The 24,953-nt window shown below is 26.5% G+C and overlaps 1 protein-coding gene across 2 annotated transcripts in view; it reads left to right on the forward strand.

The window, feature by feature from the left end:
- Positions 1–23,448, forward strand: part of LOC145835839 (tetratricopeptide repeat protein 13-like) — a 35,547-nt gene extending 12,099 nt beyond the window's left edge. The window contains exons 7-24 of one of the 2 annotated variants that reach the window (XM_082943573.1): positions 783–982; positions 1,834–1,975; positions 4,451–4,555; positions 4,808–4,874; positions 5,372–5,490; positions 13,748–13,785; positions 14,085–14,175; positions 15,041–15,161; positions 15,639–15,690; positions 15,798–15,884; positions 16,128–16,202; positions 16,727–16,814; positions 18,074–18,204; positions 18,879–19,017; positions 19,808–19,893; positions 20,138–20,216; positions 22,311–22,390; positions 22,704–23,448. In XM_082943573.1, the coding sequence (XP_082799699.1) occupies positions 783–982; positions 1,834–1,975; positions 4,451–4,555; positions 4,808–4,874; positions 5,372–5,490; positions 13,748–13,785; positions 14,085–14,175; positions 15,041–15,161; positions 15,639–15,690; positions 15,798–15,884; positions 16,128–16,202; positions 16,727–16,814; positions 18,074–18,204; positions 18,879–19,017; positions 19,808–19,893; positions 20,138–20,216; positions 22,311–22,390; positions 22,704–22,824 (1,821 nt within the window). In that variant the 3' untranslated portion in view covers positions 22,825–23,448. Of the gene's footprint in view, positions 1–782; positions 983–1,833; positions 1,976–4,450; positions 4,556–4,807; positions 4,875–5,371; positions 5,491–13,747; positions 13,786–14,084; positions 14,176–15,040; positions 15,162–15,638; positions 15,691–15,797; positions 15,885–16,127; positions 16,203–16,726; positions 16,815–18,073; positions 18,205–18,878; positions 19,018–19,807; positions 19,894–20,137; positions 20,217–22,310; positions 22,391–22,703 lie in introns of those variants that run through there. The other variant, XM_082943574.1, reaches the window with a different exon arrangement.
- The last annotated feature ends 1,505 nt before the right edge of the window (positions 23,449–24,953 follow it).

Here is a 24,953-nt window from a genome sequence, read left to right on the forward strand (position 1 = left end):
ATCAAAGATATCTTTTGAATGATCAAAGTAGTTTAATGTTACTGATTTTAGATGTAACAGTTTAAAAAGCTCTATGATGTTTTTGAAGTAAAGTTATTTAATAGTGATGGAAGGTATTAAGCTAGCCAAGTTAGATCAAAAAACATTTGTCAATTACAGCATCTCTAGTACTCTATACTAATGCATTCAAAGTTAATCAGCATTATTTTACTGTGTATAACTTGCTAAAACCCTGCAGTTAGTTTAATTTCAGACGTAAAGGCTATGTAAAGTAATGCATAATAACACGTTTACAAAACAAAAAGTTTTCACTGTTTAAAAATGCAATGAAAACAAAGCACCAAGAAAAAACATGAAAAAAATTAAAAACCGATAGTATTACCTTAGGCATCATTTTGATAGTTTAAAGTTTAAACACAATGTAAACAAAGTCTGAATATAAAAAAAAAAGACTTTCCCAACCAGTGTTACAAGAAAACACACCTGGATACTTCTTTTAATTTCAGATGTGGAAACTTGTAAAATAACAAAGTTTAACAAATAAACGATTTACAAAGTTTTCATTATTTAAAGTATAATTAAAACAAATCCCAAACATTAAAATGTTATACCTTATCCGAGATACCAGGAAACGCAGGTGGGTTTTTAATCCTCATAAGTTTCGGCACTAGAAAATTTAAAAAATAAAATATAAAAAACGTGTCAAAGTGCAAAATTTTTCATAGTTTAAATTAAGTAGCAAACGTCTCAAGCTGTAGAAAACAAAAAATATTCCTTACCAGAGATACAAGGAGGCGCACGTGGATCTGCAGTCTTCGCTGCGCATAAGGCCGGAGGAGGGTTCGGTGGTGCTGAAGCAGGCCAGGTGCTTGTACGAGCTGAACAGGTTGAAGGAGTCGGTGAGGCATTACAAGAGGGTGCTGCAGCACGACAGCACAGAGCTAAAGAAGGAGGGATTGATCGGCATGGCCAAGGCTAAGAGGTTGGTGGGGTTTAGATTGATAATTTTAAATGTTTGAGTTCGTGTTGAAGATAGCAGTTGTGATGTATTTTCTGAGACGGAAATAAAATTAAGAGTAACAGCTTCGTTTGCCAAATAAGTTCTTTTTTTTTTTTTGATGATTAGGAATATTTAAAAGTTTTAAGTTGTATTTAATTTTTTTATAGTTCAATTACCTTTTTCATTAGACTTAACAAACTTATCTTTTTGTCTAATTTGTGATAAAAAGCAACTTATTTTTTATTCTTGTCGTAGTATTGTCTACTTAATAATTAAACACGTAATCTAAGAAGTACGTTTTTTAATTAAACTCTTTTCAGAAAAAAAAAACATTCCTGTATAAAATAAGATGGTAAACAATGAACATGTTAACTATTGAAAAGTGAAACAATTACTTGCAAATGAATAAAAAGTAACTAAACTGTTAAAATAAATGTTTGTATTTAAATTTCCAATACAAGCTAATTTTTTCACTACAACCACTATTATTTCGTTAGTAATTTTATTTGTATTAAAAATAAGTCATAGCTTCAGATCTCTAATAGAGTTGAACATCGTATTACATCATAATTATTTGATATGCAATATTAGGGACTCTTAATAAAAAACTAATGTCCCCCCACAATCAACAAGCAGCTGAACGATTTGAACGAAATTACAATGTAATTTAAAAACTCTAACATTAAATTTTACACGAACTTTTTGTTCCAAACTATCAATGAAACAACTAATTTTCCCACTACATTGCGGATCCCCTCTATCCAAATAAAGTTTAACAATTGAACCAAATGAATCCAAACTTTTTAATACAAACTAATTCACAATCAACACAGACAATTGAACGATTTGAACGGAGTGCTGAAATACTTGGACATGTCGCTGGAGATGCAGCCCGACAGCGAGGAAACGCACCTGATGAAAGTTTTCGTGCTGCTGGAGAACGGGTTCAACAACCTCGCGCTGCAGACCGTCGATGTTCGTTCTATTTGTTGCTTTTGTTTTGCTGCTTTATATACTTACGTGATCAGGGTTGCCACTCGGTCAGGAAAAGTCAGGAAATCAGGAAAAGTCAGGAAAAATTTAAAAAAATGACATAAGTCAGGAAAAGTCAGGTAAAAACGGGGGGTTTTGAACAAAAGTCAGGAAAATTTATAAAATTAAAAAAAAGTCAGATTTCCTCAGTTTAAATTTACAAAATTCCTTGTTTTCCAAAGCCTTCAAATGGTAAGAATTGATTAAAAGTCCTTTAAAGTCACAAAAAATTCCAAAATTTTTAAAGAAATTGCAGACACAGAAACAGATTTTTATAACTAAACTGGAAAGCAGATAAAACTTAAACCAAATCATAATTAAAATAAAAAATAGGTTATTTTTCTTGATTTTTTCATTGAGTTTTTGTTGACATTTGGCTTAAATTGAAAATAAGTTTTTTAGAAAGTTCTTAATTCAACTTAGATAAATTTTTAGAATTTTTTTTAGATAGTTCTTAAATCCGTTTAAATTTTGACTGTTATGTTAACTTAACACAAATTAGATTTTGAAATCTTCAGCGACTTTGAGTTTTATTAATGTTTTGTTGACTCTTGGCTTAAAACCACAATTTTAGACAATTCTTAATTTCATTTAGATAAATTTCAAGGTATAAATATTTTGTTATTATTATTTTTTTTTTAAAAAGCTCTGGATTCAGTTTTTTTATTTGACTCATTATATTAATATTAATTCAATCCGTTTTTTTAAAAACTAGTACCAATTTTACCTAAATATACTCTGATATGCTTGAATTTTCGAATATGCAACATTTTTGTTTTTGTTTATATTCTTCACGCATGAATAAGTTTCTAAACAACAGTATAATTAACTAACATTGTTATATGCAGTTTCATATTTTATTTTTGCTTGAAAAGGTCGCAATCTCTTGCCACCGAAACCGGTCGCGAATAAAATATACAATTTGCATAAATCTATTTTAAGAAATTTACAAAAATATTTTATTTCCAATGCATTCACCTGGTATAAATTAATAAAATATTTTATAAAACTGCAAAAATTTTCTTTTAATATATTGAACAAGTACCCTACTTGAACAAGCATATTTTCTAAGCTTTTTAGTATTGATGATCTGTAGCAAGGACACTTCCATAGTGAAACTGTGATATATACACAAAAATTGTAAAAGTTCCTTATATGTCATTTGTTTATCTAGAATCCAGATACATTTATGCTAGGAAATGCTAAAAAATTGTGTCTTTTTTCAGACAAGCTGTGTTTATAAGGTGATATTACAAGTACTTTGCTGATAGAGCTGTTTATTACAAACATTAATCATACACAGATGGTTTAAGTGATGTACTGGAAGTTTGATAGTATTCAGCAAAAAACTGTTGTTTTTAACCTGTATTAAAATTAGATTGAAAGCTTTATATAGTTTCAAGTGTTAGATTATGTATTATAGAATAAGTTTAATTCAAGAGTATGATTTAGAAAAGTCAGGAAATTTTTCTCAGCTTAATCAGTGGCAACCATGCGTGATGCATGTTTGTATTAAATTAATTTAGAAATTTTATTAAAACCACCATAGTTCATGGTAGATGTTTTGGTTTTTTTTTTTCAATTTCACTCATTTGTTATTAAACAGGTCAACTTGTATTTCATTAATGAAACTTTAACTGTACAATACATGTCAGTACTTATATTTCATGTACTTTTTTACATCACAACCTTTCAAATTTTGAAAAGTTAAGAATTTAAATTATAAATCTAGACACAATTGATCAGAAAATTATACATTTTATATTCAGTTAATACACAACCCTTTTATATAAACTGGAATAAAGTTAGCTTTCATTTTCGTTTTTTTTTAAATTAGTTAAGACTGTATTCTATATTGAAAAAACACTTTTAACTTAATCCATGCGTTGGAATTATCTGTTAAGGTTTGTTTTGAAGAGGTCTACTTAGAGAAAAAATTTCAATGTAAGTTCATTTAAAATCTGAGTTTTAATGTACAAAAAAAATATATATACTATAAAATAAAAAATATTGTGTTGTATAACATGGTCTTAGTTAAATCATATATTCCAATCATGCATAAGATCTATATAGTAAAAGCACATAATTAAATGAATGTTTTTCTTCATTAAACAAGAATAAAGTCTAAAAACGTATTTAGTTCTATTTATAAAAAATATTAAAAAAATATCAATCTCAAAATAAAGTCATTACAAATGTTTATTTTTATCGTTGTAATTTAAACATAAAAAAAGCTTTTAATTTTTATTTTTAAAATCTAACCACTAGTAATATGATTTTAAATGTATTTTTGAGAAAAGAATAAGGTTTTAGTTTCTTTTACACTACAGAGAAGAGCTACACAAGTCTAAGTTAACAAAACTGTTTTTAAGATTCCTAATTAGTATTTGCTTTTATAAATACTTATTTAAATTACAGAAAGCGATCTCAGTGCATCCGCGTAATGAGTTGATGAAAAAGTTAAAAATGATGATTTTAATGGACCAGGGAAAATTTTACGATTCAATAAAACTCATCACTGAAGTTGGTTTTATTTATATTTAAGTGTTATTTGTTTTAAACATATATTATTTGGTTTTAGCTAAAAAGTTTGTCAGCTTTTCTGAGTTATATATTTAAAACGTATAACATAAGTTGCTAATTGTTAAGAACTTTTGTCATATTTAATTTTAGTTTATTGAGTAGTTTCTTTTAAGAGCAAAATAGTTACAGTATGTAAATATAACTAAGCATTACTTTCAAAAACTTTTACTATAATATTTGTACTATTTTCAGTTAGCAGAGAAAATGGCACTAACTGTGGAAGGAAAGTCGCAGTATCCAAAAATATTTTATCTGAGAGGTTAATAAATTAAGCCTCATTTACAAATTATATTTTTACTTTCTTATGAGTGACATGAAAAGCTTAAAAACCATTGATATATAACTAATTTGTTTAGTTCTCATTTGAAGTTATTGCTGCCTCTATGTATTTTTTGTTCTACTTCTGTTAGAAATATTTAAAATTTGCTATTTAATTTGTAATCTGTATTTTAACGGATATACTATTTTCTTAGTTCTTAAAATACAGCAAAACTTAATGAACTTAATAAAATATTGTATCTGTTAAATTTATGATTAAAAATATTGCTTCAAAAGCGAAGAAAATGTTTGAAAAAATAGTTCAGACTGTTACTTAAAATTCCGAAGGTAAACTACAACCAAAATTATAAAAACTCATTTAAGTGTGTACTGCAAAAGATGAAATTTCATTAATTAAAGCCAATGTGTTTTATTCATTTTAAAACATTTTTGTATAAAGCTTGAGTACTTAACTTGAATACAACAATATCACAACAGAATGGTGCAGGTTCCTGCACATGAACTTGGACGTTCCTGTGAAAGATGTCAACATCGACAAATCGCTCAGCTTTCCGTTCGTGCAGAGGTGGTCGCGCAGAATGAAGTTCCTCATCAAGGTTGGTTACTCATCTAAAAATTTTTTCATTGTAGCTTTGTCACTAGTGTTCAATTGCTTAATTACGTCACATTAAGTCTTTTTTAAGTTTTTAAGACTTGAGTTGAGTGTTTATGGTCGCGCAGAATGAGGTCTCTCATCAATTTCGAAAAATTAACTACTTACTGGTTTGTCTGGCTTTGTCATCTGGTATAGTTGACAACTTAAAAGTGCATAGTCTGGGTATTTATTTTTTGGCTTGCTCTATTTTTGCCCACTTTATGTTACTCAATTTTTTTTTATGGTTCCTATATTTGAAATATATTTGAAGTTATAATAGGTGTAGAATGAATTTTTTTTTAGGTTATAAACGTTGAAGAATTAACTTTGTCTAACTAGTTTATTTATAGATAATGAACGTTCTGTAAAGGAAATAACATGTAATGAAATATGGTACTATTAGTTACGTTTACTGATCTGAGGGGTTTTGCCATCAATATTGATTTATATAACCAAATTGTTTTAATCTATTTTAATGCTAGTTAGATATTTGTTGTTTTGTTTTACTATGCTTTGTATCTTTTAAACACTTGATACCATTGTTCCAAAGAATTGTTTTTAAAGATAAAAGTTGTATGGTGGTTTCCGTTCAATTTGTTGTGTCTGTAAAAATAGGAAATGACTAAAAAGTTTTTTATTGGAGTACAGTCTAGGAAATTGTAAGTAAAAGTTAGTAAATACAGTTGTTTTAGATAATGTTAAACTACAGTTAGTAATACATAAGTTTTTAATATAGTATTTTTTTGCAAACTGACTACTTTTATATATTAGTTTTTTAGTAAATTAGTTTAGCTCTTAAATTGTTTTACTTATTATACTTATTAAAAAGAGATAACTTTTTTAATAATTAGTAATGCTACAAATTAGTTTTATTAATCTGACAAAGATTTTTCGATAGTTCTAATATACAAAAAATACTTTGCAATCAAGTTGGTAGTAGTCTCGTGAAAATAAACCTTTTTATTAAGTGTTTGTTTTAATAGAAACATTGGGAAATCACAGTTATATATTTTGAGTAAAATATCAATAAATTTTAATAAAACTTCAACTGTTTTGTGACTTAAAATATATTAGCTGTAAAGTGTTATTATGAAACGTTTAAAGGTTTTTTATCCATACTTATTTACAGTATATAAAACAATGCTATAAAAATTTCGACATAGTTTTTGAACTAGTTACCCTGCATATTGCCAAAACAGTTTGACAGACTAATATTTATTGATTTTTATAACTCATATCCATTGTAACTACTCCATATTTCAAATTTCATTAGGAACATTTCTAAAGTCTAACAAAACGATAAAACTTATACTACTTAGCACCAAGGTTCCTAGATATAAAAAAGAGGTATTTAAGTTTGATTGCTCACGATCCTTTAAACAACAATTGCTTTCTTATTTTATTTTAACTTTTATATTATATTTTTTCTTAACATTGCATTTTCTTTGCAACTTAGTTTTTTATCCTTGACAAATGTTGCTATTTACCAAAATATTTTAAATTTGAAAGAAAAGAACGAAAATTTAGGTGTAAAAATTATATAAAGTTAAAGCTGTATGTTTAATTTTTTGTTGTGATAAAGTTGTAAACAGAGGATTTGTGAAGTTATGTGAAAATTCCGTAATCTCGCCTAAGTATAACCTTATAGCCGAAGTTTATTTTTGCTAGTTTTTAACTATAAAAGTATATTAACTTATTAATGTTATTTTTATATACGTGGTATAATCAGTTTTGTTTTTGAAATACACTGTCAGTTTAGTCATAATCAAAAATAGTTAAACTCTAGCTAATATGTTCCAACAAACATTTTTTTTTCTTTCAGTAATTTTAATACTATTATTTTAGCAAATTATCTTGGTTAATTTTTCTTGACTTGTTTACTTTTCTAGTGACGTAACAACATAAAATCACATTTTATTTGTAAATTTATCAATATAAATAAACATTCTATCCAAATATATAAAGAGCCAAAAAACTATACTTTTTTTTTACCGCTGAAAGCAGTTTACAATATTTACATTAACAGTAACGAATTAAATATAACTGAAAATTATTAAAAAATTCAAAAAGCTCAAACGTGTGATCGTCTTTTTGAAATTTATTTAGATTTAATGTTGATTTAATCGTATAAAAATATTCTTCTAAAACGAATAATACTATGTTCGTATCCTCATATAACAATATATGGCTCATAACAGTATTTATCATACTTATTGAATTATTATTCACCTAAGTGTTATATACAGGTTTGCCAAAAAACCTTGAAACCTGGATTTGAAAATTTAAGCTAAAAAAACCTGGCATTTAAAAATTTTAAAAATCAGCTAGAGAAAATTTGCCAAAAACATTTGGCAACCCTGTATGTATTAAATGAAATACGAGTTTGGCCTAACGACAGGAGAGAAAAGTATTTTTGTTCGATCAAGTTTTAAACTGGCCAGTAAGGCGTTTATTTGATTTCTGCTAAAAACTTTCAATACTTTTACCAAACTTAAGTTTATTCCTGCAGTCATAAATACACAATGTATTGGACTATTTATATCTAACACATTGTTTATCTTAATTAGAGAATTCATTTAATTAGTATAGCTTTTTGTTAGTGTACATTGCAGTGCTAGTATAAACATAAGATTGCTATTAGTAGTATATATAAGTTATAAACGAAATCAATATTGAATTGATTCTTTATAAATTAGCAATAAAGTCTGCTTTCACTTTATACATGTACACTCTTTTATAGAAAAGTTTTGGAGTTTGCTTTTCTTTAGCTAAGTAAAGTTTAAATATACGTTTTTTCGAATTTAGTTGTTACAATCAGCATTTGCTTTAGATTAAAATTATTAAAAGTAATGATAAAACTCAATATTTCACCCAAATTTAATTTATTATGATTTATTATCATATAGACAAAGTATTAGTTAAAAATTGTATACATTGTATGACAAACATCTGTTGATTTTTTTCATTTAATTCCTGGACAACTTTTAAAGCAAAAATTATAAAAAATCTGGTTGATTTGTTTTTGACTTTTTAAATTTGTAGTGGAATATAAACAAATATTTTGCAATATGTTTTAAAATAATACTAAATTTAAAACAAACTCTTTCACACTAACAAGCAGCTTGCTTTAGAATCTCGTTTAATTTATAACTCAGAATGCGGCTTACATATTATTTAAACAATAAATGCTACACAGGTTTTTCTCAAAGACTTTAAACTTGAGTCGTATGCATAATTTTTCTTACTTACTAGTATACGAAATTTAATGCTCATTTGTTTTCACTACACAGTGTTTAAAAATGATAATTTTATCAAGTCTTGCTTTTACGTATATTTTTCTGTTATATATGATTTTAACTACGTGGCCTGCAAAAAAAAAAGAAAATATCTTAAAAATATAGCCTGCGAAAAAATTTTTTCTGATAAATCTGAACTACAGACTATCCGTCCACTGCTGATTTGTATGTTGTAACAAACATATATTACTAACTTTATTCAGTTACAAGTACAAATTAACAAAAATCTGTTTAGATTTTATTATTTGTAAAATTGGTGGTGACGTAATGCCGTAAATGTTGTAGTTTTATTGAACTTTGCCTACATATTGGTTTACATCAAAAGTGTTGTTTCTCCTTAAACTTTCCACTGCATAGAGCGGTTTATTATCACATTGTACAAGTTATTAGACGCGATTATTTGATTAGTTTAATGCGGAAAACTACAAAATATTACTAAACCAAGTGATAAAAATTTTCGATGCTTGTTTAGAATTTTTCTAACACAGGAAGCTGTTAGTCGCAGGCTAAATTTCAAAAATAGTCTCGGCCCGTAGTTTCTTCGTCGCCTGATCGAACACGAAACGATCCAATAATAAATTAAACGCGTAAATAAGCCCATTTAATAGAACATTGTGCACCTTACATGTAGCATACATGTTTGTGAGGTTCACTAAAAACTGAGTTACCACTCATTTAGGCTGTTTTAATGTTTTTAAGTTGTTGCTATATTTACTACAATGTCAGAGCATTTTTTAACTTATTGGTAAGATAATTCGTTCTTAAACTTTTTTTCTATGCATACTGAATAGTGCGTTTTTATAAGTTAACTCACTACCACAACACTTTTTCTTTGAGTCCTCTCTGTACCTTGCGTAAGTAAATTCCGTTATAAACTTGATAAAAAGTTGAAATTATGAAAGCAGAGATAATTTAATCTTAGCCGATATTCTTTTTAAAAAAATTTCGAAAATGTTTTCAAATGAATGACAATCCAGAATTAAATGAGGTATAAATCAATATACACTTGTGGTGATTACTAGTCTTTCTGGTTTTCAACAATGTCAAAACTGTTAGTAATGTACTCTTGCTAACATACTTAAGATGTTATTTTTTTAATTTGAATACGGCTTTAATGAGTTCATCTAGATTCAGAAAGTATCTGTTAGATAAATCTGATTTAAAGAATATAAAAACTAAGTCTTTAATTTTCCTCAACAAAAGCATTAAACAACAATAATAAATGATAGAGAATTAGTTGTTCTTCAACATTTATTTAGTTTTATTTATATAGATTAGAGTATTAACTTAGTTTATGAATGTAATCATGTTAAGTTTAAATTTTCTCGGTTTAAGTGAAAAAGTTTTGTTGTTTTACAACTATAACATTATTTAAGTAGCTTGAAATTAGTAAAGTTCCTTTGCTTTTGAATGATAATTTTACAAGACAAATTAAACTGAATAGTCATTAAGATAGTCATATTACAAACTTATAAGCTTTTTCAGTAAAAATGTTTTATTTAAGATATCGAATTTTACAATAATTAAGTAGTTATGCTTATAAGTTTACATTATTAATTAAGTTTTAATATTTTTTGATACTGCGGACTATGTATGTTGCTTCGTGTTTGATAGTGCTTTTGTTGTTTTGTTCTTTTATTTTTTATATCAAATTCTGAAAGTTTTAAATTATCAGTTTTTTTTTCAGCGACAACAGTTTATAATATTTTTTTTATCAAAAACTCAAGACAACTCTTGTAAGGGTATTACGTTAAATATACTTGATTTTTAGTTTCAAATAGTATCTTAGTCTTAAGTTAGTTTTTAACTTTCTAGTACTAAAACTTACAATATCTCAATGAATTAACAAACTACAAGTTTGCTTGAATATTTTTGACTTTTAATACTTTGTAGTGAGGTAAAAAGACAAAAATTTTTTTTTTTGTGAATTTGTAAAAACAAATCTCAAAATAGTTTTCTCATTATTGTTCATTTCAAATTTTCTGGAGGAAGGATTTTGTAATTTGAACCGCTATATGCGGCTCACAATCTGTATAAGTAACGAAGTAGAATTCCAATCGTTTTTATGCAGGTTTAACTAAAAACTATGCGTTTGTATGCGGATGTAGTTAAGAAATTTATTTAACCCACACAGCAGTATCAAGCTCGTAGATAATACTTAGTATAAACTTGTTTTTCAATTACTCAAGCTCCTTCAAAATTAAAAAAAATACCTTTATCGAAAACCCGAACTGATTTTTTATTGAATTTCTATTTTTTTACTTTTTATTTATTAAGTACAGGAGAAAGCAAGTTATGGCCCGTCAAGCAAAAGTTTATTTTTTGGTTTTTGCAGTAGAAATAAATTTAAGCTTGAACGATAAAGTTCTGCAAATATACTTCATGTTTCTAAATTAACTGTGCTACTTTTCTATGTTTATTTCATTACACATTTTTTTTTATTTTGAATTAACTTTAATCAAAAACACTTTGGTTCGGGAAGAATTTTTATAAAACCGTCCCGTTCTCTATTAAAGTCAGTCGACCCCAAATTAAGTAATAATAAACACAGTTTTGAGTTACAGTAACCTCTCGCTTATTTACGCACATTGTGTCCACAAAAAAAATGCGTAAAGATATGAGAGATCGTAAAGATACGATAGATACCAAGTATACTTATCATAATGGCTGTTTTTTGATATTGCTTCTAGTTAAAAGCAGACTGGGGACTTTCCTACTTTTAACAATTTGTTTACTTTATTTATAAAACGAAAACAAAGATAAAACTACACATCTATTAAAAAAGAGGATTTAAATTTATATAAATTAATAATATTTGTAGAAAAATTTTACTAATTTTATAAATAAACAGATTACATCTTTATCTTATTATTTATTTTATTTATTTACGTATATGTGACTTATTTGATACTTAACATTTATATTATGTTCTACTTACCAAATTCAATTTATAGTTAAGCATTTGTTTGCAATTAAAAAGTTGTGTGGTGTCTATATTAAAATATGTTTTTATAGCCTTTTACAAAAATATGCATTTGGTGCTGTAATGGATTTCTTCTTTTGAACAAAAATATATAAAGTATAAGAAAAATGTTTAATAAAAGTTGTTTATGTTAATAAAACTTTTTTAATTTGACCTTTGCCCACATAAGGATAAACTTGTCTTGTAATGTATTAAAGATATATTAATAGATTTTTTGAGTAGGAATGAAACTTCATGTCATAAGAATTTTGAGGTATTAAAATTTTTATTTTTGGAATTTTTTAGAATTCTAAAATGCGTAACTAAACGAGAGTGCGTAACGTCATGAGTACGTAAAGATGCGAGAGGTTACTGTATGTTTTATTTATATCATATACTATCTATTGTAGCAAAACTGTTAAACGTGTTATAAGTTTTTCAATTAGATTTCGTCAATAATTGTTAAAAAATATCTTGTATGTTATTCAAACACTTAGAATACGTTAACTAAATATCAAAGTATAAAATCAAACGATATTGAGTATTTTTTTCTCATTTAACTAGTAAACATGGTTAAAAACCTACTTTTTTTATTACCGCAAACTAGTTTTTATCTCGAGGACTTTTGATCTTCAGCGCTAACCATGTACAAATAACTTATGATTTAAGTCTCTAGCCAGCTGTTTTTTAAGATACTGGTATAACTATCTTTGGAAATCAAAACTTTATGTTTTTTTAGCTCAAATATAGTTTTTAGAACGAATAAAACATTAAATAAATTAAACAAATAAAAACATTTAATATACAATCGTCTTATATTAATGACCTTTATTTTTTAACTAATCGGTCATGAAATGATCTAAAAACATTATCATTTATGTAAACTGCAAAACAATATATAGCTCGAAACAGTATATTCAATCTATATAAGCCAATCACTTATGTTAATTTGAATTTTCGCATTACTGTAATCGTTGAAAAGAGAAGAGAGTAAGTATGTTCTTTCATAAAAAATGTTTGGCTAAAAGTTTCTATTGAAAACTGAAGCTCTTTTTATATAAATGACATAGACTCGAACTTGTTTTAGTATATTTTTTAGTTTTTTTTCGTAATTCAAATTACAATTTTTAGTTTTTTTTTCATGTTGTCAGGACACACATAAAAACTTTTGAACAACTTTTAAACTTGTGGAAAAATTTGCAGTTGAATTATAAAAAAATTGAGTTCAATTTGATTGTAAACAGAACGTTTTTTAAAATGATTAAATTTTGAATTAAATTTTATTTTACATAAGAAAAACTAACAGTTATAATATTATCTGTAAAAATTTTACCCCGCCTACTTAAGCCTTAATAAGTCATACAAAGTTTTTGTGTTGATAAATATAAATATGTGTTGTTAAAATACATAGTGTTTTTGTGTTAATAAATATAAACATGTGTTGTTAAAATACATAGAGTTTTTGTGTTGATAAATATAAATATGTGTTGTTAAAATACATAGAGTTTTTGTGTTGATAAATATAAATATGTGTTGTTAAAATACATAGAGTTTTTGTGTTGATAAATATAAATATGTGTTGTTAAAATACATAGAGTTTTTGTGATGATAAGTATAAACATGTGTTGTTAAAATACATAGAGTTTTTGTGTTGATAAATATAAATATGTGTTGTTAAAATACATAGAGTTTTTGTGTTGATAAATATAAATATGTGTTGTTAAAATACATAGAGTTTTTGTGTTGATAAATATAAATATGTGTTGTTAAAATACATAGAGTTTTTGTGATGATAAATATAAACATGTGTTGTTAAAATACATAGAGTTTTTGTGTTGATAAATATAAATATGTGTTGTTAAAATACATAGAGTTTTTGTGATGATTTTATTTAAACATGTGTTGTTAAAATAATAGTGTTTTTGTGATCATTTTTATTTAAACACTGTTGTTTTATACAGAATTATACCGAGCAGCCTGGTCTTGATCCAAAAATAAAGTTTGTTCTTTGTTGTTAAAAATTTCTTAAATAAAATAATTTTAAAAATCACTGAGTTTTGTACCCACAATAAAACTTTTTTATGCTTATATACTTACTTAGTTGTGATTGTAACTCTTTTTCCTAAAACATTTTTTATTCAAAGCTAAATACAATTTGTGACTCATACTTTAAAATGTAAATTTATAAAACATTTCACACAAAGAACTGTTTTGAGTACTTTTATATAGTTTACGGATGTTTTTATTATATGAAATGTAATAAAGGTGTTGTGTGTTTCACTAGAAAAATTAAAACAGGGATGTAAGAGTGCCTACATTTGAGAGCTTATCCGCTAACCACCAAAAACTTCTTTGTGAAGGATACAAAATCGGATCAAACATCTACAAAGTTTTTTTGTTTTTTTTTTATTATCACATGTATATTTTTTACATTACAGTAACTAAATATTTGTAATGAACAATTTTTTTTTTCTACAAAAGTTTAAAATCCTAAGAGTCAGTATCTTGTTTAAACATGATATCTTTTTATATTACTAATAAAAATTTAAAGTAAGGTGCACATATTAAAGGCAACACTTTTTTTAAATCCTTTTCTTTTAATCCCGTTCGAAAAAGTACCAAAAAAACAAAGAGAACTTAGTTCTAAAAGAAAGTGTGATAACAAAAATCTTTTAAAATTGTTGTAGCATTTTTGCCAATTTCATTATTAGTTTTTTTTTTGAATGCATAAAAACAAGTGTGTAAATTTAAATAATTTGGAACTTATTTTAACCTTTTGCCAATCGATGAGCTTCTTTTTCCATATTTTAAGAATAAATACTAGCGCGTCCATTGGCTCAGGGCAGGGTTGCCAAAAAACCTGGAATTTGACAATTTAGGCTGGAATTTGAGAAATTTTTTAAAAACCTGAAATTTTAAACAACTTTTAGATTTCAAGTAAATAAATTTCAATTTGACACAAAAATCTATAGTATAGATTAAAAAAAATTGTTATCATCAAAATTGGTTTGTATTAAAACCACATTTAAAGTAACTTAAAGGTATCTTTTTAATGTCGTTATACTATTTGGTACTGTTTTTACCTTAGATTTAAAATAAAACTAAAAATAGACCCCAAAATGTATACTTTTAAAAACCTGAAGAAAATTTGCCAAAAACATTTGGCAACCCTGATATTTTCATAATAAATACAAGCGCGCGCAATGGCTCAGGGCTTTAAGTTTTCATTATGACGTAACATTGTGACGTAACAGGGGACGCGGATGGGACGGTCGGTTAACCGAAGGGTTTACACTGCGAGTGGGATGGCCGCGCTCGAAATCGGACAGTTGATTTCAGAGTACTGGAACCAGCCCGCAAGTATGAAGAACAAAGGTTTTGAAATTTTAAGTTGTAATCACTTTGTGGCTTATTTGATTTTATAATGGTATTTATAGATAAAATGGTAAGTTTTTGTTTTGTAGTAAAGCCAGTTAAAGCATTTTGTTTTGATTAAAATAAGTGTAATTGTCAAAAAAATGTAAAAAATTTATTTATTAGATGATTTTAGAGGTATATTCATTTAAGTATAATAAGTGTGTTTAAGACAAATTAATCAACAACAAAACAATTCTATTTAGTTAATGAGGATTTAATTGAATGAGACTCGTTTTTCCAATAAGTTCTAAAAATCTAAAGTAATAAAATTTCGAATAGCTATGATAATGTAAAATAAATAAAAAAACTACTATCAATAAAGATTTCATTACTGTTTGTTACAATTTCAAGCTTAAACAGTTACTAAAACCTTCAGTATTTAAAATAAATAAATGAGAGCATGTTCATGAATTCTGAAACACTTTTGTTTTGCAGTAAAAAATATATCTTGGCGGAGGTCTTTTGATATAGCAGTTAAATGGATCAGGTAAGTTGCGTTAAATATATATTAAGTCTTTTATAAAATGGTTAAATATTATTTTGTGTATTCAGAAACTTTTAAGCAAACAAAAATTCCAGTTCAAATATTTGCAGGTTCGCTGAAACTTACACGCCTACATTTTGGGTGGACAAGGAAAATACGGAATTTATTCCATATTCACACTATTACAAATTAGTTGTGTGAGTTTTCGTACTTTTTTGCACTCAACGTAGATAAAATAATTTTAAAATTTAAGCATATTTTATTCTTACTTTATTCCCTTACGAGTTGAATATTTTGTTTGTGGTAAAAATAATATTTTTAAATACTTATAGTTTTACACTGCACTATTTGTTACAAACATAACTGTTTTTAAAAAATTTAAAATTAAGTATTTTTTATAATAAAAACAAAATTTTAAATATTTGATATTTATATTGTAGGAACAACCAAACAGACTACAGATTTGAAACTTATTTTCCCGCATTGTACAAAATATTCATTGAAAACCTTAAAATGTTAGTTTTTGTTGAATCATTAATGATAAAAACTTAAAGATACTTGTTTCCCTTACTAGAAGTAATTTCGTGATGATTATAGCTATAAGTAAAAATGTTATTTTTAAATTTGGAGATGTTTGTATTTTTTATTTATTTAAAATGTTTCCTACTGTTGATATATTTAACTTGGTAGTATTTTTTAGACTTAATTAGTATTCCTTCTACTAATGTAAAACTTAAGTTTTATTGTATTGTATTTCAATTTAATGTTACGCACAACTAAGTAAAAGCAAGTTTTCAAATTTGGTTCTCCATTTTATTTAAATTTATTGCTTAACTAACTTGGAGTAAAAATCGACAAAAGTATCAACTACTTTAAAAAACTTTAATCCCCTTTAAGATGGCTGCTAAAACAGTTACACACATTAGCTAAATAAACTTTTGTCATTCATATCTATTTGAAACAGTTTTACCACAGGTTTCATACTTTTTTGCAACTACAATTTAACATCCAATCAAATCACAGTATTGTTAACTTTCAGCCAATCGGAGGCACGGAAAGTGAAGGTGAATTCGAGCAACGCGGTGGACAGCTTCTTTCAGCTGCACAAAGAACTTTCTATTTGCTCTGTGAGTTTTCTGTTGAATTTTGTTCTATTGTGACTTGAATCTTCTGTTGAATTCTATTCTAATGTTCTGTTGCTCGGAAAATAAACATTGATTTATGAAAGATAATTTATAATCCTTATACTTCACTTTTAGAAAAAAAAAATTAGTTTTTTATGCTAATATGATGCTAGTGCAGTAGTTTTATGCTAAGACTTAGCATTTGTTTTTACCTTAAGTGTAAGTATGAGAAGGTTATGTTTTATTATCAATCGAAATAAAATGAAATTAATTGCACTACTTTTAAGTTGAACAACCTATTTCACATTATCAAAAGTTAGAAAACATCGTAAATTTTATTTTCATTACATACTTATAACAACTGTACGTATTATGATCATAAGTGGGTATAAGCAACATTTTTACAAAGTTTTATTTCAATGTCTCAGAAGCCAATTACGAGATATTGTTTTTGGTAGTATTTAAAAAAATAATATCTCAAAAAAGATCAGTTTTAAAAATAGTTTGCTATTAAATTTATGGTGTATTTTTTTGTAAATTTTAGTTATTGTTTAAGATATATCTTTGAGTTTGTAACTTAAAAGTAAAAATCTTGAATTACTTTGATAGATGATCACTGAAGTTATAAAAGTTCTTTTAAAACAAAATGTTTTTAACTAAGTAAAATACTTAAGTTTTTAGTTTTTACCTGAAATATGATATGGATATAACAGCAGTTTTACTAAACTATGAGAAAAGATATACTCTTTAATTAACTGAACTTGTTTAACCTATTGCTATTAACTTATAAACTCCAGTGTTACATAGATTAAAAACTTAACAAAAGTAAAGTTCAATTTGGTATTTTTAAGTTTAAATAAAGTTGAATCTTGAAAGTTTATTTTCACACTTAAATAAATGTGTGCAACAGTTTTAAATTGAGCAATTTCTTAGAAACACTGCATTAGCTCACAGAAATAAATAGCCATTAAACCAAAATTTATAAATGTATATTGCAGTTTTATTTATTAGTTTAATTTTTAGTTGAAGTTTCCTAGAAAATATATAATTTAACTTGTTTTCAGAATGGAAATCTAAATATTTATCAAGCGCATACAAAATTAACTAATACAAAAACTTACAATGACCAAGTGAAATTCTAACCGGCAACAAATATATTTTAGCTACTTATCTAATTTCTCAATCTTTTAAAAACATATTTATACCCTACTTTAAAGAGAAGGTCGAGTTGAAAATAATTACAAACAACAAATTTACAACAGCAACAATTAACTAGCGACGGCAAATGCCCCGTGGACACAAAAGTGACCGTTGCGCTGAACGAAGTCAATAGCAAGAAGGTGAGGGGTGAAAAGCAAATGAAGGGAGCCCTGATCACCATTCACTCCAACAGGTACGTCATAATAACGACTTTTTCTGGTTTTCAAACCCATAAGGCATTAAGGATTAAAAAAAATAAATATGTGGTAGTATAGGTTTATGATTAGAATAAGGTTTCCTACCACTTTTATATTCAAATGTGTTGTTTGTTGGAGAAAAAAATGGACTTATGTTTGCGCATTAGTGATTTAAAGTTAGCATTAAAAGCTGTTAGATATCTTTATTTTGCGTTTTTTAATGAACAACTATGTAACGCTACAGATGTACTAAATATTAGTTTTTACTCCTCGATAATGACACAAGAATAATTAAAGAAGTTGAAGTAGGTTTTTTTACTAACAATTTCGTTTTTTTGCTATAAATTAGTAAATCAATTTAAAAAGTTTAGTTTTATATTTTTAGTTTGAGCGAAATAAGTGCTAAGTCTGTAAAATAAAGAACAATTTAAAGAATCAAATGACAGTTTTTGTTTAAGTTAGTACTGTTTTACAATTAAAAATATGAACACACTTAAATATCAATCATGAACTTTCGTAAAAAACAAAAATGTAGTTGCAGTTCTCTTTGAGAACAAAAGCTCTTTTTTATTCGCATAGTCCCTTCGTATGATTTTGAAAGTAAAAAATTAAATGCACGCATTGAAAATTAGTCTATTAAAAGTCATTATGAATAAACTTCACGTGGTAGGGAGAAGAAGATGAACTTGACGGTGAAGGTGGCGTCGAACATGCGGGAAATGAAGAACTACCACGTCGAGCTGGACTACATATGGCGGAAGATCGATGAGGAGCGGAACAAGTTGACCGAAAATCCTACCTCCGCCAGCGTTAGTTGATATTTGTAATCAGAATCTCTGGAATAACGTGCGCGTTCAAAATCCTAGGTTTTAACTGAGTTAATAAATTAAGTGTACTTATTTAAGTGAATGAAAAACCCCACCTCAGCCAGCGTTAGTTAAAGTTGAATCGAAATCTCCGAACCAATAGTTGTAGTGTTATATGTTCTGAGTGTTAGAAATCAAATAAAGGGATATCAACTAGGAGAAAAAGTGTATTTATTATTTTAAGACTTTATGATGCAAGCTTAATCGTACTGTTGCTAGAATTTTTACAGAATAACTACGACTAAATCTAGATTAGTTACATCTATATTTTACATTTATTTATCGGTTGATTTTTCTGAGCTAACAGTTGTCCTTTTCTCTGGGTTTTCATAACTTTTTCAGTTAAGTTTGATGCCTGGAGGCCAATGTATGCATTTCTTTTTCCAGACTTTTGGTGTAAAAGCTAAAGTTAAGTCTACTTGATTTAAAAAAGAACTATCTTATCTCCCACTTCTGCCTGTGGTAGTTGAATTTATAGTTTATTTTGACCAGCCAGGGTTTAAAATAATCTTCAGGGCTTTGATTTCCTAATAATTTTTGTTTATTTTGATTGAAAATAAGCTACTTAAATTAAAAATAAACCTTTTAACGACAAGACACAACTTTGTTTATTTGATTATTTTTGTTATAAAAGCCTCACATTTAGGTTTTATTGCACTTCGTTTACCAGGTTTAAATGAAAAATTGAAATTAAATCCAATAAATTTATAGAAAAATCTTCAATATTATGCAGGTTAGCGCAGTGGACCCGATAGTGAACCTGATAGTGTCAATGATGTTCTACTTCGTAAACCTCATGCCTGTATCTTCAGCCACACCGTCAGTTATTAGTTTAATCAGTGGTGTAATGTGTGTATTGTTTATTTTCATTGATTTTAAAACATGTTAGTTTTCGATTTACTGTCTAATGACGGTCAAACTGACTATTACTATTTTTGAATTTGGTATTTATTTCATAACTCTGTTTTAATTTTTTTTATTTTTGAAATACCAAAAATTCTTGACCTCTAAGTTTTTAGATTACTAAAAAAAACAATTTATTTTTTTTTTTAATATTTAACAGTGAGGTAGCTTATTCAACAATGGTGGGTTTGATGTTTGGCCTCGGTAGGGAAACTACGGGGAATTTCCCTAAAGGAAGAGTAAGTTTAAGAGTTTACATTGTCTTTTAATAAATGCATACTTACGGTTAATGCTTAACCGTTTTATAAAAAATATGGTTTACTGTTTAGAATTACTGAAAAAATTGTTGCCAGGTTTTTTACATTTATACAGCAAGTCAGCTGTAATATACATTTTTTGTCTGAATTTTTTTTTTATGTAATTCATAAAACATTAATTTTTTAGTACTGAAATTGGCCTATTTGTAAACTTTCTACTTTACGGCGCTAAAATATTTTCGAGCGTGAAGTTAGCTTGGGAGCGTTAAAAACATATTTTTTTTTAATGTCCAAACTTAAGATTCTTTTTTTTTCCATATCTTAATAGCTAATTAAAAACTTTATTTTAATATAAAGAACGGTTCTTTGTCGTTAATTAAAAAAAATCCATTTAATTGGAGTTTGACTTTTAAAGTTTCGAGTTTTTTATTTTTTGTTTATACAAGCTTTTCTCCAAATTTTTTTTTCTAAACCTACTTATTAAAATGAGTTTAATGATACTGTAAATTTTTATTTCATTTTAATACAATAAGCCTGAATACATTTTTCAGAAGAATTCGAATTTTGCACTTTTTTTGTTTTTCAAGTATACAGCTTTTTATGCAAAAGTAAAATATTTTGTTAATGATTTTATTTTTAACTAACTTGTATAATTATTTTTTATGATGTTGTAATATTTTTTCCCAGTTTATTGTTGATTTTAAAATATATGACCCATACAAGTTTTACCTAAACTCTTAGCAACGCTATTTGAGGGATTTCTTGCTCAAGTGCCAAGATTTTAGGTAAAACTTGTATGGGTCATATATTTTAAAAAGAACAATAAACTGGGAAAAATATATCAACAACATCATAAAACATAACTATAAAATTCTGTTAAAAATAAAAGTTATCAAAAAAATATTTTATTTTTGCATAAAAAGCTGTATATCTGAAAAACGAAAATCGTGCAAAAGTGGAATTTTTCTGAAAAATTTATTCAAGTTTATGGTATAAAAAAATTACAACATAATTCAACTTTTTTCAATAAGTATGTTTAAAAAAATATATATGTTAAAATATCATTTTTGGAGAAAAGCTTGTATATATAAAAAATAGAAGGGATACCACTCAAAAATTCAAACCCAAATTTAATGGATTTTTTAATTAAAGACAAAGAACCGTTCTCTAGATTAAAAAAATATTTTTAATTAGCTATTAAGATAAGGAAAATAATTGGGTCTAAAGTTTGGACATTTTTTTTAAATTCCTACAAAACGCTCTCAAACTAAGTTCACGCTCGTAAAATATTTAAATTTCAGTTTATTCACATTCACAGGGTTGCCACTCACTCAGAAAAACTCAGGGAATTTTTAAGTTATAGAAAATCTCAGGGAAACTCGGAATTTTGATTCTATTTTTTCACTTAAGGAAACTCAGGGCAGTTTTGGTTTTTTCCAAAATTTCAGGGAAGTTTCAAGATTCTAGATCTAGAATGAGATTTAGTTAATCCAGTTTCAATATTTTGTTCAAAAAGGTTAATTTAATTTAATTTTTGTGTTTATTTAGAAATTTTTTAGCCTTGCGGCTAGATCTTCAATATTCTTGGAATTAACATTGTAATTTTTCAATAAATAGTAAAGTTTTTAAGGTTTTGAAAAAAACTCAGTGAAATTTTTCAGAGAAGATTTTTTACCCAAAGAGTGGCAACCCTGCATTCACTAAAAGGAAAACTGTATACTTAACTTAAATGAACAGTTTGTAACTAAAATTAAGTTACAGTAAGTTTTCTTTTCAATTTAAGTTTAATTAGTAAAACATGTTGAAAAGGATCAAGTAGACTTATTAAATAAATGGCTTAAACTATTGAATATCTATTGGTAACATTATCAGTTAGAAAAGTGCATATCTACTTTATGATGTGCAACCATTTTTTGTGTATCTTCAGTCTTGTAAGTATACTATCGAAAAAAATTTAAAAATGTATATTAGTCTCACCTATTTCTGCGTTTTATAAATAAATAAACAACTATACACTCTACTCATGAAACATTTGTTGAAAAACAAGTACTATGTAAGTCATGTAATATTTTTCAGGAATTGTTCATGGAAGCGCTCACCCATTCGGATCCTGAAAAATTCAGATCTGTAGTTCGGAGATGGGTTACTTTCAAATAGTTTGTTTGCTTTTAAAAAAACATGATTAATTTGATAGACTAAAAACTTATGCGTAGTTGTTAAGAAATTGACTAAAATTTAAAAAATAGTATTAAAGTAGAAACCGAATTTGTTTTTTAATAAAGTAGTAATTAATGAATTTAAATTACTGAAAGGAATTAAAAATTAAAATCAATATTATTTCCAAAAAAGTTTTTTTTAAAGAAAAAGTATACAAAAAAATGCATAACCATGTAATATAAGTCGGTTTCTCCTCCTTCGGTTAGAAATTATTTTATGAAAGTATTAAAAAATGCAAATTGTGTTGAACAGCTCACGAACGGTGCACAGCTACATATCGGTTGAAGCGCCCAAAGTGAGCGAATATTTTCCAACTTACCGGAGCATAGTGCAATCGCTGCTGCTAGACCTCGAAGACCTCTGCAAATCCTGACCTTGAACTGTATTCACGAAAATTTTGATGGCTACAGCTTGTAAAATGCAAGTTTATTTGCTTTTTCTAATTGAAAAATTTCTATTCGTATAAAGATAATTTCTTAAATCTACTTATATAAGAACTACTTGTGTTTAAAGCTACATAGTTTAGTAAAAGACACTACATAGCTGAAATTGTTTAAATTATACCCTGGTTTTACTTAAAGGGACTTTATTCTCGTTTAATGACATTTCTTCAAAAGTTGAAAATTCCTTCTATAAGAAAAAAACTTTAAACTAGTTTATAGTTCGTGATGGAACTTTAAATTATTTTAGTCGCTGTAGCCACCTACCAATAAAATTTCTTTATTTACCAGTTTAAAACTAAAGAGAATAAGGTGATTTTGTTTGAAATTTTCCCATTGTAGTTCATTTTTTAAAACTTAAGTTTGTACGTTTTTAGCAAGTCATTAGCGTTTAGAACAAAGATTTCTGTAATTTTCTAAAACGAAGCAAACTAGTCAAATATTAATTTTTAATAACAGTGAGTGTCAAGTGTTCGTAGTAGAATAATTTCAAAATATTCAAAAACCAAAGCAGTAAATGTTTGAGTTGCAAAATTTTTTTAAGTGTCTTATTTGTTTTAATTGTTAGGAAATTTTTCCTGTGCCTTGTTGAAATTCTTTTCTTTACACAGAACAAATAAACATTTTTCTTATGTATTTTCTTATATATACATATATTTTAATGTGTTTTATATGGCAAGTCTGTTGTTATTTTGTCTAATATCAATTTTTTAGTTAGCTCATTTGGAATCACTATTGAAGTTTTTTTGGTAAAATATTGTGTTAAATCATATTATAAAGATTTATATTTTTCTTTACAAAACATTCATACAGCATTGAAATATGGTCATAAATAATGGATCTAGTTTAGATATAAAAAAAGATTAAAAGCAGCTGTTAAAGTAATTAATTCGAAGTTATAAATAGCTCATGCTGTTATTATATTTTTCTTACATAAAATATATTATGCCGTCTTAATTGTTATTATCAAAATTTTTGTATGTGCTATTACCAAGAATTTTTCTTGAAAACAACTTCTAGCCAACTTAGAAGCTGAGATCAAATTATCAAGATTTTTTAGTGATCTTACTTCAACTGTAACCATTTTGAGACTTTTATGCAAAAAAAAACTTTATATTCTTAATTACACTGGACAATGAACAGGTTAGTTTGTAAAGTAAAAACGGTGGTGTTTATTTTAGAATTTTTGCTAAAATATGTGTCTGATACCTTGTATCAGACTATTAACTTTAGAAATTTTGCTTTGGCAAACTTGAAACAGGGTTGCCAAAAAATCTGAAATGTTGGAAAAAACTGGAATTTGAGAAATTTTGAACTAAAATCATTGAAAAAACTGGAATTACAAACAGTTATTATGTGTTAAGTTGTAAAATTATGGTTCGACAAAAATAATTTATCATATATATAAAAACTTTTTGTGATCATTAAAATAATGTCTCTAACAAAACAGAGAACTTCAACGTGAAACTACGTTTTAAGTAGTTTGTAACGTCGTTACAGACAGAAACCAAAGTAAACTTATCAAAATTTTGCTAATGGGATATTTAAGAGTCAACCAATATATATCTTTACCCATCAATAGTAAATAATATTATTAAGAATACCCTACATATATACTTTTTAATAAATAAATATACCACCGGAAACAATTCGGTATCTTATTATTATTATTATTATTTATTTATTGTGCAACGATGGACTCGGGCAATAAAACCTGAGCCGCTTAAACAATGCAATCGAGTAAAAAAAAAACAAATTCAATGAAAATTAAAAAACATAACATAGTAAAAAAAAAAGAGTTACAGACAAATAGCCCTGTATTATCAAATATAACTAAAAAACATAATAAATTTCCATAAAACTTGTGTATTGACTGTAAAAGATTACAAATTTACAATAATTATATATAACAATTTATAATCTGTAGGGGGAATAGGGAAGAAAAAATATTTTAAGTGATACTAATACTTTTAAATAAACAAAAATTAATTCAAATCATCATTATAATGAATTTTTAATCGATAATCACTGTATTTTACTGGTGTTTATACTAACTAAATCT

Source organism: Thalia democratica, chromosome 5 (genome assembly GCF_965202585.1).
Source record: "Thalia democratica chromosome 5, ktThaDemo2.hap1.1, whole genome shotgun sequence".
In the NCBI taxonomy this organism is placed as follows: Eukaryota; Metazoa; Chordata; class Thaliacea; order Salpida; family Salpidae; genus Thalia; species Thalia democratica.